The sequence below is a fragment of the Xyrauchen texanus genome, chromosome 18 (genome assembly GCF_025860055.1).
Source record: "Xyrauchen texanus isolate HMW12.3.18 chromosome 18, RBS_HiC_50CHRs, whole genome shotgun sequence".
Classification (NCBI taxonomy): domain Eukaryota; kingdom Metazoa; phylum Chordata; class Actinopteri; order Cypriniformes; family Catostomidae; genus Xyrauchen; species Xyrauchen texanus.
The window spans coordinates 34,115,922-34,138,277 of NC_068293.1; the positions used below are offsets into that span (position 1 = coordinate 34,115,922).

At 37.3% G+C, this 22,356-nt stretch overlaps 1 protein-coding gene across 1 annotated transcript in view; it reads left to right on the forward strand.

Annotated features, from left to right (window-relative positions):
- LOC127658541 (protein disulfide-isomerase A5-like) overlaps positions 1-15,214 on the forward strand; it is a 59,601-nt gene extending 44,387 nt beyond the window's left edge. The window contains exons 14-17 of the mRNA XM_052147883.1: positions 1,028-1,158; positions 4,610-4,680; positions 11,085-11,219; positions 12,366-15,214. Of these exons, the coding sequence (XP_052003843.1) occupies positions 1,028-1,158; positions 4,610-4,680; positions 11,085-11,219; positions 12,366-12,446 (418 nt within the window). The 3' untranslated portion in view covers positions 12,447-15,214. The remainder of the gene's footprint in view (positions 1-1,027; positions 1,159-4,609; positions 4,681-11,084; positions 11,220-12,365) is intronic.
- Positions 15,215-22,356: the final 7,142 nt, after the last annotated feature.

Below are 22,356 nucleotides of genomic sequence, written 5' to 3' on the forward strand. Positions count from 1 at the left end.
GCACCTTTACATTTACTGAAGATTGGTATCTTTTTTTTTATATTGCTGTGATTTGATAAAAGCAATAAGCCATTTGAGGCTGTGCGTTATAGTGATTTTACCTCGGGTTGGGGTATTTTTGGCACAAGGTAAAGTGGACTCACAGAATTATTGCTTTAATTTCCGTTTGGGCTGTGGTCTTTCATTGTGCACATGTGCTTCATAATGTTGACCCTTGTTTTCGTGAGTTGTCTTTATATCATCAATCCCGTTTCCCTCTCTTCGCCCCTAACTTTTGCTGTCGTCTTTTTACTGTCTCTTTAAATAAGTGGCAAAATGACACCAAAAAATGCAAAACAAAATGGTATTTCTGCAATGCGGGATTAATGCATGAAATAACACTTCAACGGCAGGAAACAGACAGGACAAAAACTGATTGTTTGTCCAATTATTTGATCTGTGCATTATGTCTTGCTGTGTTAATCAAACAACAATATTTACAGTAGTTTTGAGAAATCCTTGAAGGCTGCATTGTTTTAATTTGTTAATATAAATATTAACATTTACCTTTTAAACAAAGGATTGTTTATTTTCATATTTTTTGCTGTGGTATTCGATAACAAAATGTAAAAATGAGCTGCAATTAATTTTAAAGAAAATTGCGCACACACTTTTTTTGCGAAACATTTCACAAACACAAGTTTAAGTTGAGGCAGTCAAAGTATTTGGAAATGTTCTGGCCAACTCGTTCAGTGTAACATGTCCATATATAATGTGATGACCTACACATCCAGTATGTTACTGTTCAAGGACATTTGTGTGATCTTAAGGAAAACCGACTTCATAGAAACATTCAAATGACTGGTTGTTGAAAATGAATTGCAAAAAAGTGAAGTTAGTTCTGAGAAAAATCCAGACGCCACTTGGTTGGATATTTTAATTATGCAATGAAATTCAGAAATGTTTAAATGTGAACTTAAATTGTGGGGACCTCAGCATCACGTGTTTAATCGCTGTGAGTCTCTCTCTTTTTCTCTCTCACCTTCAGTCCCCAGGCCCCACCTCCTCCAGAGAAGTCGTGGGAGGAGATACCGTCCAGCGTGAGCCACTTGGGAGCTGAAGATTTCAGGGAATCTCTGAAAAAGAAGAAACATGCCTTGGTCATGTTCTATGCTCCATGTAAGCTGTTTGTTATTAGACAATACGTCAGCTGTACTGTCTGTCTCAACAGATGGATCCAGTCATTTCTCAGTCTTTCTAGAAAATTACAGGGAAATAAATCAAAATGTGTTGCTTCCTAGAGCACCATTATTGTCTGTGTGTGGGAATCCAAGTGGTGTAGAGCTACCCTGGATGCTCATTCAGCTGTAATTTGATCACACTCTGTTCTCCCTGTCTAAGCCTTACTGTTCTGATCCTTTTGAGGGAATTTGTGTGATCACACTGTGAAGACAAGTGAAGCCTGCCACGTTCTCTCAAAACGCTATTTGCCGATTATTGCAAAGATGGATTATTAGCTCTTAACCAATTAGTCAGCTTGTGGCCCGATTTAAAAGGTTGGATTAAATGTGCTTACTAACTAATAAAGAGGACAAAATCATCTTTTAAAAATACCTCTAAATGACATTCACTGAATTAATGGGGAAAAATAAAAAATTATTTTTATTAACTTTAATTCAGTAAAGAAATTCACTACAAAAAAATCCTATTGTTATCAAGTTTTTCTTCTCTTGTTTTCCATTTAAAATTGTCTAAAAAAAAACTAAATACATTCACTTGAGAAGCAACATTTAAGATATTTAGACTTGCTTTAAGTGAATGTATCTTAAATACACAGTAAGTGTATTTTGTATATATTCGTGTATTGTTTTGACATGGTTATATTTCTGTGAGTGCAGTAAAGACAAAATATACTTATATTCAAGATCTATTCTCTAAAAGCAAGTCTAAATATCTTATATGTTACTTTTCAGGTGAATGCAGCTTTTTTTTAAAGGATTTTTTGATATTTTAAAATATTTGCATTTTTAATATTATTATTTTTCTACTTTCAGAAAATCTGCTAAATTAAATGTAGGTTGTTTTAAAGAGTTTAATTTTATATATATTGGAAAACAACCAAAACAAAATCAAATCATAAATGTATATTGTTGCAGTGTATAATGGGGTGAACACTACCTTTCTCACCTTTCTGTTCACTTCAATCCATCTTTAACTCACTAAAAATCAAACTCTCTCTTATTGATAAAGCTGCTTATTGCCAATTGTCTTCACGAGAAGAAATGCACAGTGACATATATTATGATTCAATAAGTCACAAGTCATCACGTTATAATCTAGCTGCATTAATCGTCCGCGCTCGAGGGATGAGCGTCCATATGACAGAGTGTGCTTCAGCTGGGTGCAGTTTAAATCTCTCCCCCTCAGATTGGGACACTTCATGTGACTCATAGAAGAGGCACTGACCACACAGAGAAATGCCAGTTTCAGAGTTTATAGCTATATATAGTTAATCTGCTTCTGTATTATTGAACATTAATAAAGCTGTAACACATTAAATATAACTGCATTTAAGATGTAACGCCGGGGTGTTTCCTTTAAAGAGCTCCGCTTATTCCACAACGAGAGTGCTTCTGAATGTACTTATTTTTTAATTTTTTAAATTTTTATAATTCCCTCATACTTTGTGATCTACATCAGCTGAAGCTGTATGAAAGGTTTAGATCTGTACTGTGATCTGTATAATCTTTCCTCTCCTCAGTCAGGCGCGATCTGCAGTGCTGCTCTCGCATGGCATCATTACAGTTTAATGTGATCTCATGTTACGTTAAATGAGATCAAACGACTATTCGACAACTGAATTTTTGTTGACAATTTTTTATTTTATCTCATTCCCATAATGCTTTCTGATGAAAGGCACCATTACATTAGCAGGAAAGTGAGCAGCTCTCACCACTGTAAAAGCAACTTTGTTAATTATACAGCAGGGTCTTTGCATGCTGAAGATTTATTTAACACCTAGCTACCCTAATAATAGTGGTATTGCTCTAAAGTGAGCTTAATAGCTGAAACAAGATGTTCTTAGCAGAGGGTATCAAGCTGACTTAAGGACTTCAGTTCTCATAAGCCACCAATCCCTAATGTCAGTGTCAAATCTAGACACCTCCAGTGCGATTTTAAACATCTTCACTGTTTGACAGCAATGTTCCTTGATCTTGCTTTCGCACAGACAGAAAACGGCATAGAAGGCAGACTCAAAAATATACAAGGAAAAGGCAAATAATTTAATCTTATAAATGTGAAAATAAATAAATGATTATAATATTGGATCTGATCAATGCAATGTTTTGCTCGGCATGAACTAAAATTAATTGGAGGAAACATTATTCGGCGCCGCAGAGTTGGGCTTGACACACCAGCCGATAAATCCTCTTGAGACAAAATTTCTTCTTTCTTAAAATGAAAAATGATTATTTGCTGTTATTTTAAGAACTTCTTTTACACACAATTGGAGTTCTTGATTAGAGTATCTGACTGGGCACTATGACAGATTCACATTGACCTTGCACGAGTCTGGAGGTCTGCCCAGCCTTTCTACTCGCCATATAATGGCAACATGAGCCAAAAGGAGGGTGCGCAACTTTATGCTCCATTATTTATAATGATCCTTGTGCTTCTTAAATTGGAAGCCTTGTTCCTTACACAAACATCCCTTTGTTTGCTGCCCTGCTCATTAGGACTGCGCCATTATCTATCATTAATTTCTGGCATTACTTCAATTTAAAATCTCGCAGTGTGCAAACAAGGTTGCATGACAACCTAAACTAGCGCAATAAAGGAAACGGTTGTGTAGCATTTGGCAGGTTTTTAGTTTTAGGTAGCTGTTTATTCGATGGAAGCCGTGTCTTTACAAGCATTTATCAGCAGATTTCTTGCATAATTCATAAGAATGAATTGTATCAAAACCACCTTGCAAGAACATGTTGCAAATAAACATTTAGGAGTTTTGAAGACACCGATGCCATCATCTTCTGCAGAGTTTGATGGTCATACATTGCCTCAGAAAAACCCAGTTGGTCTGTCTATAAGAAGAATAAAGCGACATTTGACTCACTGTTTAGATTAATTTGGTCCTTTCCCATGCCTTTTAAACCTGTTATTGACTGGCAGTGATGGGATATGTGTGTGTTGTTTGTCAAAAGGTATTGTTGTGTTAGAAATATCTTTGTATTTTGTAGAATTCAGTCATTGTTTCCTGCTATTTGGCTTTAAATGGTCTGCACTTATATAGCGCTTATTTTAACCTTAGCAGTTTTCAAAGCGCTTTACACCGTGACTCATTTACCCATTCACACACACACTCACACACCAATGACGGCAGAGCTGCCATGCAAGGCGCTAGCCTGACATTGGGAGCAACTTGGAGTTCAGTGTCTTGCCCAAGGACACTTCGGCATGTGGAGTCATGTGGGTCAGGAATCGAACCGCCAACCCGTTCTACCACCTGATCCATATCAATGGATATTTATCCATTTGTGCATGCTGTGATTATATCAACTCTTGCATTTTGTTGTGGGTATTATGAGGTGAGACAGCTTGATGAATAATCATATATTACTGTTTTCTCCAGGGTGCCCTCATTGCAAGAACGCTGTCCCTCATCTCACGACAGCAGCCGAGCTATTTAAAGAGGACCGCAAGGTAAAGCCCAAGCCCATTATGGAGATGTCTTTCTAGAAAACAAACATTCTCAAATTGTGACTTCCTGGTTCTTTCAAGCACAATGAAGCTATCGCTCATATAGACAGTTTTCAGACAAACCAGAATGTAAAGCAATATTTTGGGTTCAATATAAGTTAAGCTTAATTTACATCATCTGTGGGAAAATGTTGTTTACTACAAAACAATTTTTAACTCATCACACTTTTTCTTTAAAAAAAACCTGCAAAAATCTTAAAATAGAAGAGAATTGGGCCCAGTCCGTAAATGTTAAAATACTCAACAAAATTAGAGCAACAAAACCAAGATGTGATCAATATTCATATTCACATTGTTTTAGTGTAATACAATTACTTACCTCTTCTGTGTACATTTAATCCATTTTACAACATTGTTTCCATGATGACACAACGCTCTCAAGCCTAAAACCTTAAAATGAACATAAAAGCGATGGTTTAAACAACTTTACTGCTCAAATAATACACAAGTTAAAACAGAATTATTCTTGTAAGTTCTTTTATAAAAATAAAAAGCATCACGTTTCTGCCATTTTAAATCCTCCAAAAATTGGCTCCATTCACTTCCATTGTAAGTGCCTCACTGTAACCTCGTTTTTGGTGTTTGTAAAAAAGGAAGGGATGACTCGAAATTATTTCTTGTGGTTATCAACATTATGCCGCAAATGCTGTCAATAGAGCTTAACTTGTGTTGAACTGAGGATGTTCTTGTAATATTTTTTTTTCCGCCTCCAGAACATTTGCAAGATATTTACTGTCACAGTCTCTGTGCTCTCTGTTGATGTTGGCTTTGGTTGTCTGATTCAAGCCTTTACCACTTTCCAAATCTATCTATTTTTCTCTGGGGATTTCTAGATAATTGTCTTGTTTTTTTCTTTTTAAGTAGAGCTGCCTCTGAATGACATGTAAAGCAGTTGTTCATCGAGAAAGTCAGCTTAAGTCAGAGTCTATATATAGTAGCGTGTAGCAAATGATGTTGCCTTGGCAATTTGTTTCATCAGTGTAACTTTTAAATTTGCACTGTGCTTTCACTTTAACGGGTGCCGATGTTTCTACTTTTTCTCGCCGTACTTCTGACACATCTCTCTTCCAGAGTAATAACATGTTCATCCTTCACTCCCTCTCAAATATAAATTTTAACCTTTCTCTGAAACTTTCACTGTTCCAAATAACCTTCTGAAAATAGCTGTTTCTCTTTTGAATCCTCAGAGGCCCCGTTAAAACACTTGACTTGCACTTGTCTTCTTTAACTGCAGGCATTTATCACTAGCCGCAAAACAGAGATGTCGAATTGTTGTTTGCGAATGTCTAAAATTCATCAGGCACAACGTCAGCCTGCTTTACTCTCCCAATAGCTCTTTGGTTTAAATGCATGCATAATCGCTTAAACAGATTAACAGCATTTGGAAAATCACCTTGCCAAGATCAGAATGGAGCCAGAGACCTTTTCTTTTTTTTTTTTTTTTTTTTGCTGGATTTTGCTAACGCCCTTAAAGATATTATTAAAACCAGCTATTGCTTGTCTGAAAAATGAAAGTTCTGTTCGAAAAGCTCCATCTGCTGGTTTCTCCAAATGTTCGGCCACTTCAAAACATAAATTTTTAATCCATATTCATAGCTATTTTACCCACATGTATAATATCTTAAGTGGTTAGAAAATGATGGAGTTCAGGCTTCTGTAGGCACCAACTGGGCTTTGTATAGAACGTTATTTCCCAAATATGAAACACTCTTTCTGATCGTTTGGATTTCCAAATAATCTGATTTTAATTGCATTTCAAACTATGCACAAATATGATTTGGATCAAGTTTGTAAGAATCAGGTCTTGCTGTTTTGATATGTAAAAAAAAAAAAAGAAAAAGTGATTTGACTGACACACTCAAACAAGGAATATACAGTACATCATGCTTTGTTTAGATCATAAAAAAAGGTTTGTGGTCCTGGTTTCACAATATTCTCCCTCTGGTTCCACTGTTGATCCTCTGTTCTCATTAGTGCTCATTTCTGTTCTGTTTGGTGGATTAGTAAACATGGTAAATGACCTTCTACCAGTGCAGGGCTTAGAACAAAATTTCTTTCATTCTTAATGTAAAGCGTCTTTGCACTCCATTGCCTCTGCCCAATAATTAACAATTTTGTTGTGAGTTTTAAGATTGGGGCCAAAACATGCCCTACATAAACAAGTCAAAGAAATTCATAATAATACAAATTAAAGTTAAATAATACAATTTAAAGTTAAATCTAAAGAAAATGTGTATTATCAGGGCATTCATTACATATATTTTTAAATAATTTCATTGGAGTTTTTTTAAATTCATGCTCTATACTTGGAAGCTCATGCAATTTAACCTGTCCTCAAGATGTCACAATGTTAAACTGCCAAACAAAGTTTTTAAAAATGCAACAAATTCATAAATATAAATATCAAATGAAAGGTAGGGATCTGTAAGATATCAAACAATACATAAAGTAAACTTTAAATGATATTGTCCATTAAAAAAAACTGCCTATTAAAGTTGTTTCCTCACTTTGTGTCAATTCCATCAGATATTTTGTAAAACAAAATGTATCCTGAGTAAATCAGACAATGTCATGGTCAGCTAAACTCTGAGTACCCATTTCCCACTTCCTGCTCATGGTGGCTGCAACAGTAGGACACATAGTTATCTCTGCGCTCAACATGTCAACACCGTCATCCCATTGTGATAATTTCTGTTGAGAATTGTGGAATAATTTTGGCATTTTAGATTAGGTTATAGAGGCAGCTTTAACTGAGGAAAAAAATGAAATGTCTCCAGTGTACAGCACATGGTTAAGATGGAAAAATATTACATTTTGTCAACAGAATTTTCAGAATAGTGTGAAAACAGAAAAAAAAAATTATTTTATCACTTAACTCCTACTGAACACCATTATTAGATAAAGACTTTACACTGTTGTTGGATGGATCAAATTAAAATGGCTTTTTAGTGTGTCTGACAAAGCTGTCACAAATTACAGTAAGATGTAAGTTATGAAGTGAATATATGCCCATTTTCAGAAAAAAAAAAACGTTTTTATAAAAACCTGCTCCCTAACATGGTACTTTAGCTGAGACCTTTGTCTACAAATAAATTATATCCATTTCAAATAACTGGGAGTTAAAAAATAAAAACTGCGATTTTAAAACTTGTTGTGTCCCTTATCTCAAGAATCAGTGACATGGAAGATGCCCCAATAGTGAAACATGCAATGGCTAATGTTGTGAAGCCATGTATTGGTTCAGTTGTTCTTATCAGGTTTACCTCTTAAGGCTTAGTTCACCCAACAATTGAAATTCTGTCATCGTTTAGTCCTCCTCATGTTGTTCCAAACTCGTATGACCTTTTCTTTTTTTTAGTTAGTCAGTCACCATTCAGTCACCATTCACATTCATTGCTGCTTTTTCATACAATGACATTGAAGGATGACTGAGACTACAATTCTGCCTAGCAACAAAAGTGTGACTAAATTAAGTAATAGTGAAATATCATTTTAATACCACCAAATACAAAGAAAAAATAAGTATTTCCGTCTCTTCTGCAATATGCATGAGCTTGCTGGCTGTTTAATTTCATTTGTGCACCGACTTGGTCTCTTTCTCTGTAAGGTTGATAATTACTCTCTGAGAAAGATCCAGGGTGCCTTTGTGAATTACTTTTTTAACCCCATCCATCTCATAAACCACCCTCTGTAAGCACAAGATCCAGAGTATCCTCACAGGCCATGCTTCTTGTGTTGCTTACATCCACTTATTGGTGAGGTTATAGAAAGATCAGTCAAGTGCCAACAGGGTATTCCACCAACACATGAGGATCAATACCAGATCTGGCCGGCAATCTTTGAATAAACAATCTCTTTCCTTTCCATTTTCTCCTTTCAGTGTAGTGGAAGACTGAATAATCAAGTCAGATTCATGTCAACCTCCAGTGAAACCCTGTAATCTCTGAAGATCACTTCTGATTAATTGTAGAGGCCTACATCAGCAACATCAGGGATATTTGAGGGGGGGAAACATTTAGTGGGACTGATTGAATCATGTAAAGTGGGTGATGCATCAGACTGATCAGATTGTGAATTGGGTAATAGAAGGTCAAAAGTTCTGCTGCTGAAGTCGGTCTGTCCTTACCAGAATTCAAACTGCCCCGAGTGGCCGAAGCTGGAAGTGTTGAGGTGAAATATTCTCTGGGTGGCGCCAAAAGCGAGCTGTACTTTTAGTTGTAAATAATGAAATCCAGTCAACAGGAATCATATTTTATTATCCATACGGCCAATCCTAAACCTAACCGTCAGTGAGATAAATATGTCATTTTGAAGTAAAAATTTTACCTCTGAATCATGCTTACCATTCTTTATGTGAACGGGATTATTTCCTGGTTCCCAAACCCGTGTTGCGGTGTGTACACAATTGATTTCTGGTTTCCAAGGGACCAGAACCCATGTCTCAGAGATTGCTCTCACAAAGCGCTGTCAGTAACACCACAGGAAAATATCTGAATTGATGCATGTTTGATGCAAAAATGTCTGATAGGGGATGCCGCTTGGCAGTAATTCGGGAGAATGTGGGAAATTTCAGGGTACATGTATTTTTGAAAGCAGCATATCGATTTCCTGTGTGAACGTGTTCGTTACATAGCAGAAGCCAGGTGGTTGAAGGGGTTGAAAAGTAAGATGAGGGAAATAAGCAGAAAAGGAAAGTAGTTTCAGAGTGGAGCAAGTTATTAATTTTAGATAAAAGATTATGAAGACAAACATCTTTTTTTTTTTTTTAGGAATAGCGCACACCAATGAATTACACTAAAACTAGGAATTTACATTTGAAGTGAAATAGGGTCAGTTCTGATTTCATATCTCAAGAGTGAGAATACCACATGATCATTTCACTAGATTTATTCCTGTAACTAGAATTTGACTGAACTGATGTGATAGTATCCCGTCAAACCGTTCGCCGTGAGGAGACAGGGCGATTCATTTTCATCTTTGAATGATATACTGCAATGAACACAGGTAAACGGGGCTTAAATACAATTGTTACACCTTGACAGCATCTTCTTTGTAGCAGAACTAAAAGCAAAATGAGTGAAATATCCCATCCGCCAAGAGACATTTATGGTTCATTTGTTTATGTTTCCCTAACTGCCACCATGCAATATCAGGCATGATATAAATCTCTGTTCTTGTTTTTATGCTGTGGTGTATGCGATTTCTTTTTGTTTTTTTCTCCCCTCTCTCTCTGTCCTTCCCTGCTTTCAATGGCCTCCCTCGACAGCGACGTATTACTCATTTTTCATTTACCATAGAGAAAAAAAGCAGGCTAAATTCAGGACACAGTGATGCAGCGAGTGAAACATCTCAATCGGTGACAAAGCTGTTAGATTTCAAAGTTATGTTTTCACACATGAAAAAGTTTACTCCAAAAAGGGCAAAGAAAAACTTTGGTGCTTAAAACTGCCTGGCTCAGTGTAACAGGACTGGTCGGTATGGGTATAGCCGGGTCCTGAGGATGCACGTCCTGGTGCTGAGTTGCCTAATCAGCATGAGAGAGATGAGGGAAGAGCTGTAGATGCCAGGGAGGAAGAAAGAAAGAGAGAGAGAGGGAGAGTGAGAGAGACGTACGTGGCTTCTCTGTGTGCGTTCGATGATGTGTCATTATGTTTTCAGTTCAGCGTTTGTGTCAATTAAAGTGTTGTTGTTTGTTACTCCGGTTCCTGCATCGTCCTTTCCCGAACTGTTACATTGCCATTGTCACTTTTTGATTCTTTTGCCATATCAGAGGAAGTTTTATACACAAAAGACAATAGTCATTAGGAAGATTCAAATACACTGCCATGCAGTCTTGTGGATTATTGAGTAATGTATTAAGTCTCTGTAAACCACCCCAATAGAGATTTGCAGTATCGCTCTATTCATCCAACACTATACAATACATCTCAAAGGAGTTGTACTGTGCTTGATTCGTTCATATATATACAGCTTTCTCTTGGGAGAGTAAATCTTCCCCAGAGCTTGGCTGTCTTAATAGGAGTTTAGGAGCATAAACAACATGGTTACGATCAGAAAGCATAATTCCTCACCACATCCAGATGGACAGGGATGGATGGGCACTTTAACAAAACAAGTACCTGTTACCATGTTTTGGACATTTACAATGGTTTTCTTTGAAGTACCATTTAAATACCATGGTGCACGAATATGGGATGTTTTTTTTTTTTTTTTATACAAACTGACTGCACCATACTGCATCATACATATCAAATTACCACCTGTATTATCTCAGTATTTTTAATGGTTGTTTGTCTATGAAATAGCTGAGTTTCATGTCAAATGAATCATTCTTTCATTTATTTCAGATCGCATATGTTGCAGTCGACTGCACAAAGGGACAGAACCATGAGTTGTGTAAACAGGAAGGGGTTGAAGGCTACCCAACATTCAACTATTACAACTATGGCAAATTCAGTGAGAAGTATAATGGAGAAAGAGGTGTAAGTGTTATTTCATGAAAAGTATCTCTATGTAAAACAGTGGCCCTGTTGGGACACTTATTGAATTCACTTGCATTTATTTTAAAGATAGCACAAGCACACTTTTCAAACAAAACATATTTTTTTATATAGAATATATATTTGGACTCTTTCTGGTCATCAAACCTACTGAACAACACCTGTAGTTACTCTGTTTGGACACCTGTGTAAACTTGAGGGGAACTGACTTCATAGATATAGTACAATATATTTTGCAACCTGTTGGGTGTAACATTAATTTCAAAAGTAATTAATTAAGGCAAATTAGTTAGAAAAAGTCTATCATCATGTTTGCAAATACCACTGGCTTTGATGTATTATGTAATCCAATGACTTTCATGGATGTTTAAAGAGATAGTTCACCCAAAAATGAAAATGGTCTCATAATTTGTTCCCCTCATATTATCTCAGATTTGTATGACTCTCTTCAGCAGAACACAAACATTTTTAGAAGAATATCTCAGCTCTGTAGGGCAATACAATGTAAGTCAAAGGTGACCAGAACTTTGAAGGTCCAAAAGGGACATAAATGCAGCATAAAAGTAATCCATAAAACTCCAGTGGTTAAATCCATGTCTTCAGAAGAGATATGATAGGTTTAGGTGAGATACGGATCAATATTTAAGTTATTTTTACTGAAAATCTACACTTTCGCATTCAGCCAGCTATAGATTGGGGCTGGTCAAATGTAGAGATTGATAGTAAAAATAAAAATGAATTAAATATTGATCTGTTTCTCACCCACACCTATTATATCGCTTCAGAAGACATTGATTAAACCACTGGAGTCATATGAATTACTTTTATGCTGCCTTTTTCCTTTTTAAACCTTCTGAGTTCTGGTCACCATTCACTTGCATTGTTTGGACCTACAGAGCTGAAATAGTCTTCTTAAAAATCTTCATTTGTGTTCTGCAGAGGAAAGGAAATCATACACATCTAGATTGGCATGAGGGTGAGTAAATGATGAGAGAATTTTCATTTTCGGGTGAACCCCTTTAAGTGTGCCTTAAGTGTCCAAATACATTTTAGTGCCACTGTAAAAAAAAATAATTGGTGAACTGTTATGCAAGTAATTTCTCATTGCATACACTTAACACCCTGCAGGAAGCTGGTTTCACAGGCTTCATGCGAAATCTCAGGGGCCGAGACCAGGAGAAAGTTGGCAAACGGAAGGAGGAGCTCTAATTGTGGGGGTATGGTCTTGTACGTGGGAGGAGCCTATCATTGCACTGTGACTTGGGCAGGAACATCCCAGCACTGACTTGAAAACCTCAGCTAAAAAGGCTATTTTTATTATTTTTTTTTTTATACAGCTGTGCCCTTATGTTTGGAATACCACTGTACAACCATCTGACCATTTATGACTTTGCATATTTTTTTGTTTTGTGAAATTGTCCAAATACTGTGACTTCAGTTACTGAAATCTACATGTGAAATCTATGCAATACTGGGCCCTCATGCCCTAGGGGCCCGTACATGTGTTGGGTGGCTGGTCTTTGTGGAGAAAGCCAGTTATTGCCAGGATGCATTGTCATCATTCCGTTTCCAGTGAGGAGGGATCATATGTTCAGTTGTATCTGCAAATATTTTTGTATTTTATTTTGGAGAAAGTTGTTGTTGCTCAACTTTGTGGCCTTAAATATTTGGATAACTGTGTTGTCCAAACCGTGCAGTGCATCTTTGACAATATTATGGGCAAATAGTAGGGCCAAAATACAGCAGAGAAAATACAAGAACATGTATTCAAGCAAGTAGTTTTTCTTTTCCTTGTCTTATGTTTCATTTTAGGTTGTGACAGAATAAAATTACAAACCAGGAAAATGCCAAAAAAAACAAAACATTTTAGATCAAAATATTTATGTTTCCAAAAACGACGACTGCAATTCTGGTTCCTTTTGTGTTCTTTTGTAAATGAATGTTCCACGTATGTTGAAAATCATGCACCAAATTCTTGTCTGGTTTGTATGTGTAGTCTGGTAATATAGTCTATGACTTCTGCTGTATCCTCCCATTCCTGAATTACAACACCATTCTAGATATTTAATACGCATTTAACACTCTTTATGCCTAGTCCTAGACAGATGCAATGCTATAAAGCCATAAAAGTAGTTTGAATCAGAGATTTTATCCTCAACTGCTGCAACCGGCACCGAACAACAAGACATTTTGTCAATCGTTCGGCACGGCCATAGTAAAATCTCATTGTTCTAAAATCGTTCTCCACATAAATGCATATTAAACGTCTTATGCCAATGTTCTGATTGGCTGTGATTTTATTTAGCCCAACGTGACACAATCACAAACGAACTAGCATTTTACCATACAGAGCGTACAAACCAATTGTTTGCCACTGGAAACTTGTCGCATCGCACATGATTAAGACACCGTGTTATAAGCCCTGGAATTGGAACTATAAGTGATAATGGGAACCATACAGCATAACTCATCAGACATAGTACCTCCATTTATGCTGGATGGAGATGGCTTATTCAAAGTGATAGACCACTCAAACATTTTAAATGCTGTTATCGTTAACTATACTTTATAAAAAACAAGATGTTAGGCAGAATGTTAGCTTTAGTCACCATTCACTATTATTGTATGAAAAATGTGCAATAAAAGTGAATGGTGACTATGGCTGTCAGTCCCTACAGTTTGCTCAAAATCTACTTTTGTGTGCCACAGAAGGAAGAAATGTATATGTGCTTGGAACATGATGGTGAGTACAACAGAATTAAAATTTTGGTGGAACTATTCCTTTAAGGTATATTTGAATGATGCTTATTTAACAGTTTTGCTGGATGCCTCCAAACCAGGTGTTGGCATTATTCCTGATACCAAAACCTTTACCATTATCTCTGTGGCAACTGAAATACTGTGTAGAAAACCCCCTGCTCTAGGCACTATACATATTTAATGGTCTTGTAGCTGAACTTTTGTTGTATAATTCAGAGAATTGGTCCATTTCATTATAAATGAGTTTCTCAGGGATGCCGAAACACAATTGAAGAGAGCTCACGCACATTGTAATTGCAGTTCTGATGGGTGTTCACTATTCACATCACCAAATTATGAAATGTTTACATGTGTCTTTGGGAGATGGAACACAAAAATCATTGAAGCTTTTATTCTGTTTACATTGCCTTGCAAAATTTGTGGCAAGAAGTACTGAATAAAACATGATGAGCCAAGGAACTCTAAGGCATAGATGTCAAGTATATGCAAGATGATGGTTTAAAGTTTTAACGGATAGTTTAGTCACTATTGAAAATTCTGATATCATTTACTCACCCTCATGTTATTTTGAACCCATATGACTTTTTCTTCAGTGGAACGCAAAGTAGAATGTTAGGGACTGACAGTCTCAGTCATCATTCACTTTCATTGTAAGGAAAAAGATGCAATAATGGTGACTGAGGCTGTCACTCACTGCTGCGTAACATTTTCTTTTGTGTTCAGTGGAAGTCAGACATGAAGGTGGGTAAATGATGACCGAATTATTGTTTTTTTTGGGGGGGGGTAAACTATCCCTTTAAGGGATCACATTTCATATCACATAGCCAAATGTAAAACGTTCCCATTAAGGGAAAGGGTACAATCTAATCCGTGATAAGCAATGGTCCAAAACAACATTTAAATGAACACTTGTACAGATTTGTCTCACTACCTGCCACTGCTGTAGAGACATGGTTCATTTGTGCATTGGCATTTCCATCAATAGATGAGTGGTCAGGGGCCTTCATGTGGTTTCACTGATTTATTCTATTATAGGAAATTCTGCTTTGTCTAATCCCAAAGGTCCATGGATTGTGGGAGCTACCACAATGATGCCAAGAAATCACTTTCACTTTTGTTGATTTTTATTTTTATTTTATTTGTTATTTTTTTGTGCCCAGCCATATGTAAAGTTTTGATGCATTGATGAGCACAATGCAAAATAAAGGCATACATTTCCAAGAACCATTGTCAAAATTATTCAGAGCACACAACTAACATTATGCAAATATTGCATCCTATTTGCAAGCGTAGTAATAATAATAATAACAAAATTTATATAGCACCTTTTAGCAATTCAGCTCAAAGTGCTTTGCAAAACATAAAATAGAAATACACTTTGTAAATTTTAGTTTTTACCTTGTGTTTTATTAAGTAGTAAATTCAATTTTACAAGATCTAAAAACAGACACCGATTCAGCAGATATAATGTTCCAGGCCAAGCTGTACCATAATTGTGGAGCCTTCACTACAAAAGCTCTATCATCTTTTCCTTTATATCTGGACCTTGGAACAGTCAACAGTTCATGACAAAAAGATCTAACTGTTTCATATGGTCTTAAAAGTTCTGCTAACTAACCATGTAATGCCTTAAATGTAATTAATAAAATCTTGAAATCAACCCTAAAATGAAACCAATGCAAAGAAGCTAAAACTAAAGTAATAAGAATAAAAGACCTAGTTTGTGTCAAAAGTCTGGCCGCAGCATTTTGCACTGATCGTAGTCATGCTAAAGTGCTTTGATTTAAAGTTTAAACAGTGCATTTCAATAATCTAGGTGAGACTAAATAAAAGCATGAATAAGCTTCTCTGTATCCTTAAAACTCAAAACCTGTCTCAACTAGGAAATGTTCCTTAACTGATAAAAACATGATTGAACTAACTGACGTGGTATTCAAAATAAAAATTTGTGTCAAATTAGATGGCCGAATTTCTCACCACCTACTGAATATTCGGGATCAATTTTTTTATATCTGATAAACACTCATGAAAAACATTTAAACTAGACAGATCATTGGAATTCAATTACAAGAATAACTGTAGGTCATAGTATTGCAAATGTATGTAGTATTTGCGAATCACAGAACCAAGAGGTAACATATACAAAGAAAACAATATTGGCCCTAGTAGGGATCCTTGCGGAACAACACAATTTAATGTTGAAGAGGAGGACATCTCATCTCCAACAGATACTACAAATTAACTATTCAACAAATAGGAAACAAACTAGTCTAAACCCACCCCAGATATTCCCACTCATCTCTTCAATGTATTAATCAAAACTGAATGATCAACTGTATCAAATGCTGCAGTTAAATCAAGCAACACTAAAATGGAGCACTCTCCATCAATTAGTCACGCTAAGAAGACCAGTTTCTGTATTATGGTTTTCTCTAAAAGCTGAATGAAATTTCTCAAAAATATTGTTATCCTTCACCTCCTAAGTGAACATAATACTTCTTGCAAAATTTTAAGATGATCAAGGCTGTAGTATCTGTATTACTATTGCTCATATTTGTGGTTAGATGTTTTTCAAAATCCCTTAACCCAAATATTAAACTGTGGCATGTAACTTATTGTGTACCATACTATGTACATGAATGTTACATCAAATCATCAGACATTGAGCTCAATTGTTGTTCACATGTAGACAGCCTACTTGGCAAACTCCCGAAGTATCTCAGAGATCATTTTACTGAGTTCTTACAGCTGCAAGGCAAGTTGAATGTCTCCAGCCTCAACCCGTATAACCTTCAAGACTTTTCTGGTTGGCTGCAAGGTAAAGCGCAACAACAGGGTCTATCCAGTAGACTAGTTGAATGTTATCAGAAGGAGAGAGCTTCCAACTCGATTTATGGGAAGGCTCCAACTCGACCTAAAGGACAAGGTACTTCAGTCAATCATGGTGTTGAACCCCAGAATGCTAAATTGCCCAAAAAAACTAAGAAAATCCAAAGTGCATTGTTTGTTCTGCCGCAGCAAAGAGCATTACATAATGCAATGCAAAGAAATGAAATGTCAATCTACAGACAGCCTCATGCAATGAATAGCAGAGGGAGATTGATGCTAGAAATGCAGCCGTTCCCACTGTCCAGAGGATTGTACTCTAAAGAAACCATGTGGAATCTGTGGAGCGATACATCTTCAAGTCCTTCATGGAGTCGCTAAACAGCGAGACAAAGTTAAACCAACCAATGCATTGAACAGTCGGATCTATCTTACACCTTCAATTCCCTCAAGTCGAGTGTTATTGAAAGTTCTACCTGTGCTCCTGCACAATAAAGACATAACAATTGAGACCTTTGCAATACTGGATGATGGCACAGAGTGTACCATGCTGTTACCTGCTGCTGCACGACAGCTTCAGCTAAAAGGTAAAGAAGAAACTCTAGCATTAGGTACTATCTGTCCTGATATCACGTTTCTCGCTGGCTCAGTTGTCACTTTCGAGGTGTACTATAAGAGTCAGATACAGAATCCAGAATGCCTTCACTGCTGATGGTTTAGATCTAGCAGAGCATAGCTACCCAGTCTAAGCTCTTCAACGCAGATATGCCCACTTAAGATGAATTTCACTGCAGTCATCCAAGAATGTTCTGTCCATGTTACTGCTTGGTTTAGTTACTGCTTGGTTCAGCTGTTGACTCATTCTAGACAGGACCAAGAGTCTATTAAGATCCTAGAGAGCAAAACCTGTAGGGTGCTAGTCGATGGAGTTCATCGTTATGCCACACCTATCTTACGGTCTACTCTACAGATTCCCCCAAACTGAGAGCTCCTCAGGATTCAGTGCTAGCTAATCTCTGTAGTACGGAAAAGAGACTCATAGATCAGCCGCAAAGGGCAGCCACATATCAAGGGGAGATAGTTAAACTAATCAAGCAGGAAATGTGAAAGAGATCACAGCTGAAACTGCTAATGAATCAGATGAATCTTGGGATCTACCACATCATCTTGTCTACCATAACGAGAAGGCACGTATAGTGTTCAATTGTTCCTTCGTATACAAGGGTACTTCCCTCAATGAGCAGCTCTTGCCAGGACCAAACCTTGGACCGTCCCTCCTTGGGGTCCTTTTGCGATTTCCAAAACACCAAGTTGCAATCAGTGGAGACATCAGAGGTATGTTTCATTGGGTTCGCCTGTTACCTGAAGACAGACCCTTATTAAGATTTTTATGGCAGGATTTGCAACAAGAGATCCCAACGAAAATATACGAATGGCAGGTGCTGTTGTTCGGAACAACCAGTTGCCCTTGCTGTGCCATCTATGCATTACAGAGCACATCAAAGAGCATCCACACAGAACTCCTGATCTCATCCAGTCAGTCAAATCCTATGTCTATAATTTCAATTGTTGATAATTGCCTGGAGAGTCTCCCTCCAGCTGCAGCAGCTAAGACTAGAATGGATGATTTTGTTACCACCAGATGTTAGATCCCAGTACATGGAACTATGGTTAGAACACAATGGGGGTGACACTTGAGAACCCACACTAGCATTTTGTTGGAATTGTGGGACAGATACTATAGGTTACAGGTGCCGACCTTTCAAGCATTCAACAATGACAATGCGTGCAGTTTATAGAGTACTTGCGAGTCAATACGACCCTTTGGGTTTTATCATGCCTTGCATGACTAGGGCCAAGATTCTAATATAGCAGTTATGCTCTAAGAGAAGAGACTGGTATGATTCACATCTCTCTGCAGATCTGCGTGAGTCTTGGAACGAATGGGAGAGCTAATTACTTCATCCCAGTGTGGTATTGATCCTACGTTGCTATGTCCCTGAAGTGATGGATAAATCAGGGATTGAACAACACCTTCATGTTTTCCTGTGATGCGTCAAAGAGGGCATATGGAGCAGTAGCATACCTCTCTACAACTCACGAGAGGGTCACTAATGTTTCATTCATCATGGCCAGATCGAAAATGGCCCCTAAACGTCAACAGACCATGCCATGCATAATCGCAGGGTTGGTGGTTCGATTCCTGGCCCACACAACTCCACATGCCGAAGTGTCCTTGGGCAAGACACTGAACCCCAAGTTGCTCCCAATGGCAGGCTTGCACCTTGCATGGCAGCTCTGCCGTCATTGGTGTGTGTGAATGGGTGAATGTGTTCACAGTGTAAAGCGCTTTGAAAACCACTAAGGTTAAAAAAGCCCTATATAAGTGCAGACCATTTATGCTTGGAGTTGTGTGCAGCACTAGCTGGAGCACAGCTGGCGAGATTGATCCAGACAGAATTGTCATCTATCTTACAACAGACCACACATGGACGGATTCTACAACTGTTCTAGAATGGTTATAGTCAGATTCATGCCGGTTTAAGGTATTTGTCGGCACTCGTGTTTTAGAAATACGATCATGGCGATTATGTCGACTCCCTAAACAATCCGGCTGATGATTTGACATGTGTTAAGATGTTTCTAGAGCTTACTAAACCCAGTAGATGGAGGAAAAGTCCATCCTTCCTTTCAAAATGTTCAGATAAGACCACACACTGCTACCTAAATCCAATTATCTTAAAAGTCTGACATTCTGTAGTTTAGCATCTGTGTCGCCACAGACTGATATTCCAGATGCAAATCAGTTCGCTTCATGGAAAGAACTAGTCAAAGCTGTACGTCACCAACGTCATGGGGCGGCAGAGCCAAATCGGACTCGGCTGACTAACAGTTACTGTGAAGCGGAAGCTACACTCTGTAGAGCTTGCTAAGCGCAGAGCTTCCTAGAAGAGCTCTCTTCTCTTACGGCAGGTCAATCAGTTCCTTTCAGTAGTAGAATTAGTGATCTAGCTCCAGAGGTGGATCAAACAACAGGTCTTATTAGAGTAGGTGGAAGGCTATGGCAGTTGCTGCAGATTAGTGGTTTTGAGATTCACCCCATTGTACTCAACTCTCATCACCCTGCTTCAGTACTTTTAATCAAAGTCAATGACGAACGTCTGTTACATCCTTGCTCTGAGAGACTATTTGTTGAATTCATGATATATTCCTAATATGCTTCATTATTGGATCTTTAGGGGTTGACAGGCCATTACCAACTTCAGGTGGATTACCGACTTCACTGCCAAGAGTGTCATAGATGGAGAGCACAGCCTAAAGTTCCTCAAATGGCAGATTTGCCATCGGCTCGCCTACGTGTCTTCTGCCCACCTTTCTTCTCAATAGGTGTTGATTGCTTCAGGCCATTCATTGCTAAGATTGGCAGACGTAATGATAAAAGTTGGGGGTGATTTTTAAGTGTTTAACGACACGTGCAGTTCATTTGGACCTCCCCAATTCAATGGACATGGATACCTTTTTACTAGCCCTTCGCAGATTCATTGCTCGGCAGGGCAAACCAGCACAGAATAAGTGCTAGGCGGAGATAAGATATGCTACTCGCGTTGATACGGAAATTGCTTGATTATTGATTTATTTATTTGAGACTGACCAGGGTTGGACAAGATTCAAGGTTTGTTGTTTTACATTTACATTAATGCATTTAGCAGATGCTTTTATTTGAAGCGACATGTGTTCAACTATAGATTTTTTTGTCAGTGCATGCATTCCCTAGGAACCAAACTTAGTGTTTCTAAGCCTTAGAGTTTCTACCAGTTGAGCTACAGAAACACTTGCATTTCTGCAGAGCATTGTTTCACCTTTTGATGGAAAATAAAGTGCCCAGGGAAATATTCAATAATTCAAGTCAGTGGGATAAATTTTGCAGTATCAGAAGTCAATGGCATAAATACACACCCATTATCTTTACTGGAGAAATAAAGACTCGCCTCCACTCATGCTCTGAAAGCAGTAATCAAAATGATGTGTGGCACTTGCAAGAAATCCATACAAACTCATTTTCTCCTTGTTTCATAGACGTGGTAGTAAAAGTGGAAAAAAAAAATGTTTTCTCGGCAGTAAAAATTGTGCCTTTGAGCATTTATTGGATTTGATGAAAAGAACTGGACATTTTTCCTTTGTTATTCTTTTTTTTTTACACCCCTGTGCGGTGAGTTTAGTGACCCTTCAAATGCATGATAATTCTGCTGTTAGTTTCATTCATCTGTAAAATTGATATTACCGAGAATATGGGATCAGTCATAACAGGAGTGCTTAAGGGAGGAATGACAAATTGAACAGGCAGCATTTCCTAGAGAGTGACGTCTTTATTACCCTGTACCTAACCCACTGTTGGTCGATTTTTTTTTATTCATATGTGGGCCCTTCATGTTATTTCAAATTCCTTTGGACAAGTCAATGCCACCAAAATATGTGCATGTCTGAAATCTTAAAATGATATCAGGATACTAAATATAAATGTGTTACCTGACACCAGATATATCCTGCAGCTTGTACCCAGAAATTTAGAAAGAACATTTATTGAATGTTTATTTTATTAAAATAAAATGTCTTTATCCCCTGTACCCAACCCACTCCATTTTTTCACCTCCATATGCTCCTGCAGCTCCTTTCAGAGGTACAACCAATGCTTGAGTCAGCCGACTATATCCTGTCAGTATGAATGATAGCATCCACAAACTAGTCACCCTGGCAATCCTCCACTAAAAACATAGATTTAGACTGCCAGTTATTCATCAAACTGTCTATGCCATGGACATTAGACTTTAATGCATGGCTCGTGCTGCTGTGAAGTGCATGTTGCCAGGAGGTCACTTTAATCTGAAGAGCTCTCAGTTTCATCCTTGTAAAACATGGTATTCAGAGCTGTGAGTGATGGATGAAGTTGAAGATTCATTTATCAAGAATCATGGTGTGTCAACGCATTACTGTGCTTGACACAGAAAGAGCTAGAAAATTGTGATGTTTGTGAATTTTGTGGTTTCTGTGCTTAAATTTCAAGGCTGTGGTTGTTAAGCAAGGTGTAAAATTAAATGGTCTCAATTTTTGTCTCTCAATTGCAGTTTTATTTCTTTTCTCCCTCCCTATGTATATTTTTCTATTCCTGTATTTTTAGCCAAGGCATATATAAGCTAAATTTGAATTATTCAAATTTGTGATTGGAATTGAATTATTCAATTCCAATCACAAATGCATTATAAAACTATATAAAAACAACTAAGGAGCTTGATTTCTGCAAAAACAGTATAATTTTTTAAAGCATGTGGATTCAAACCATTATCATTGGTTTTTAGTATGAAATGTTATTTCCTTTGGACAAGAGAAGAAGCCATTTAATGGCATGAAAACGGTTAAATATGTTAATTATTAATGTGCAATTTGTGCAATCTTCATAACCTAAAACACAATGTACAAATGTTGACACTTTTCTGAAGCTTTTCTCCAGATTTTGAAATAAACAGCATCTTTAGTT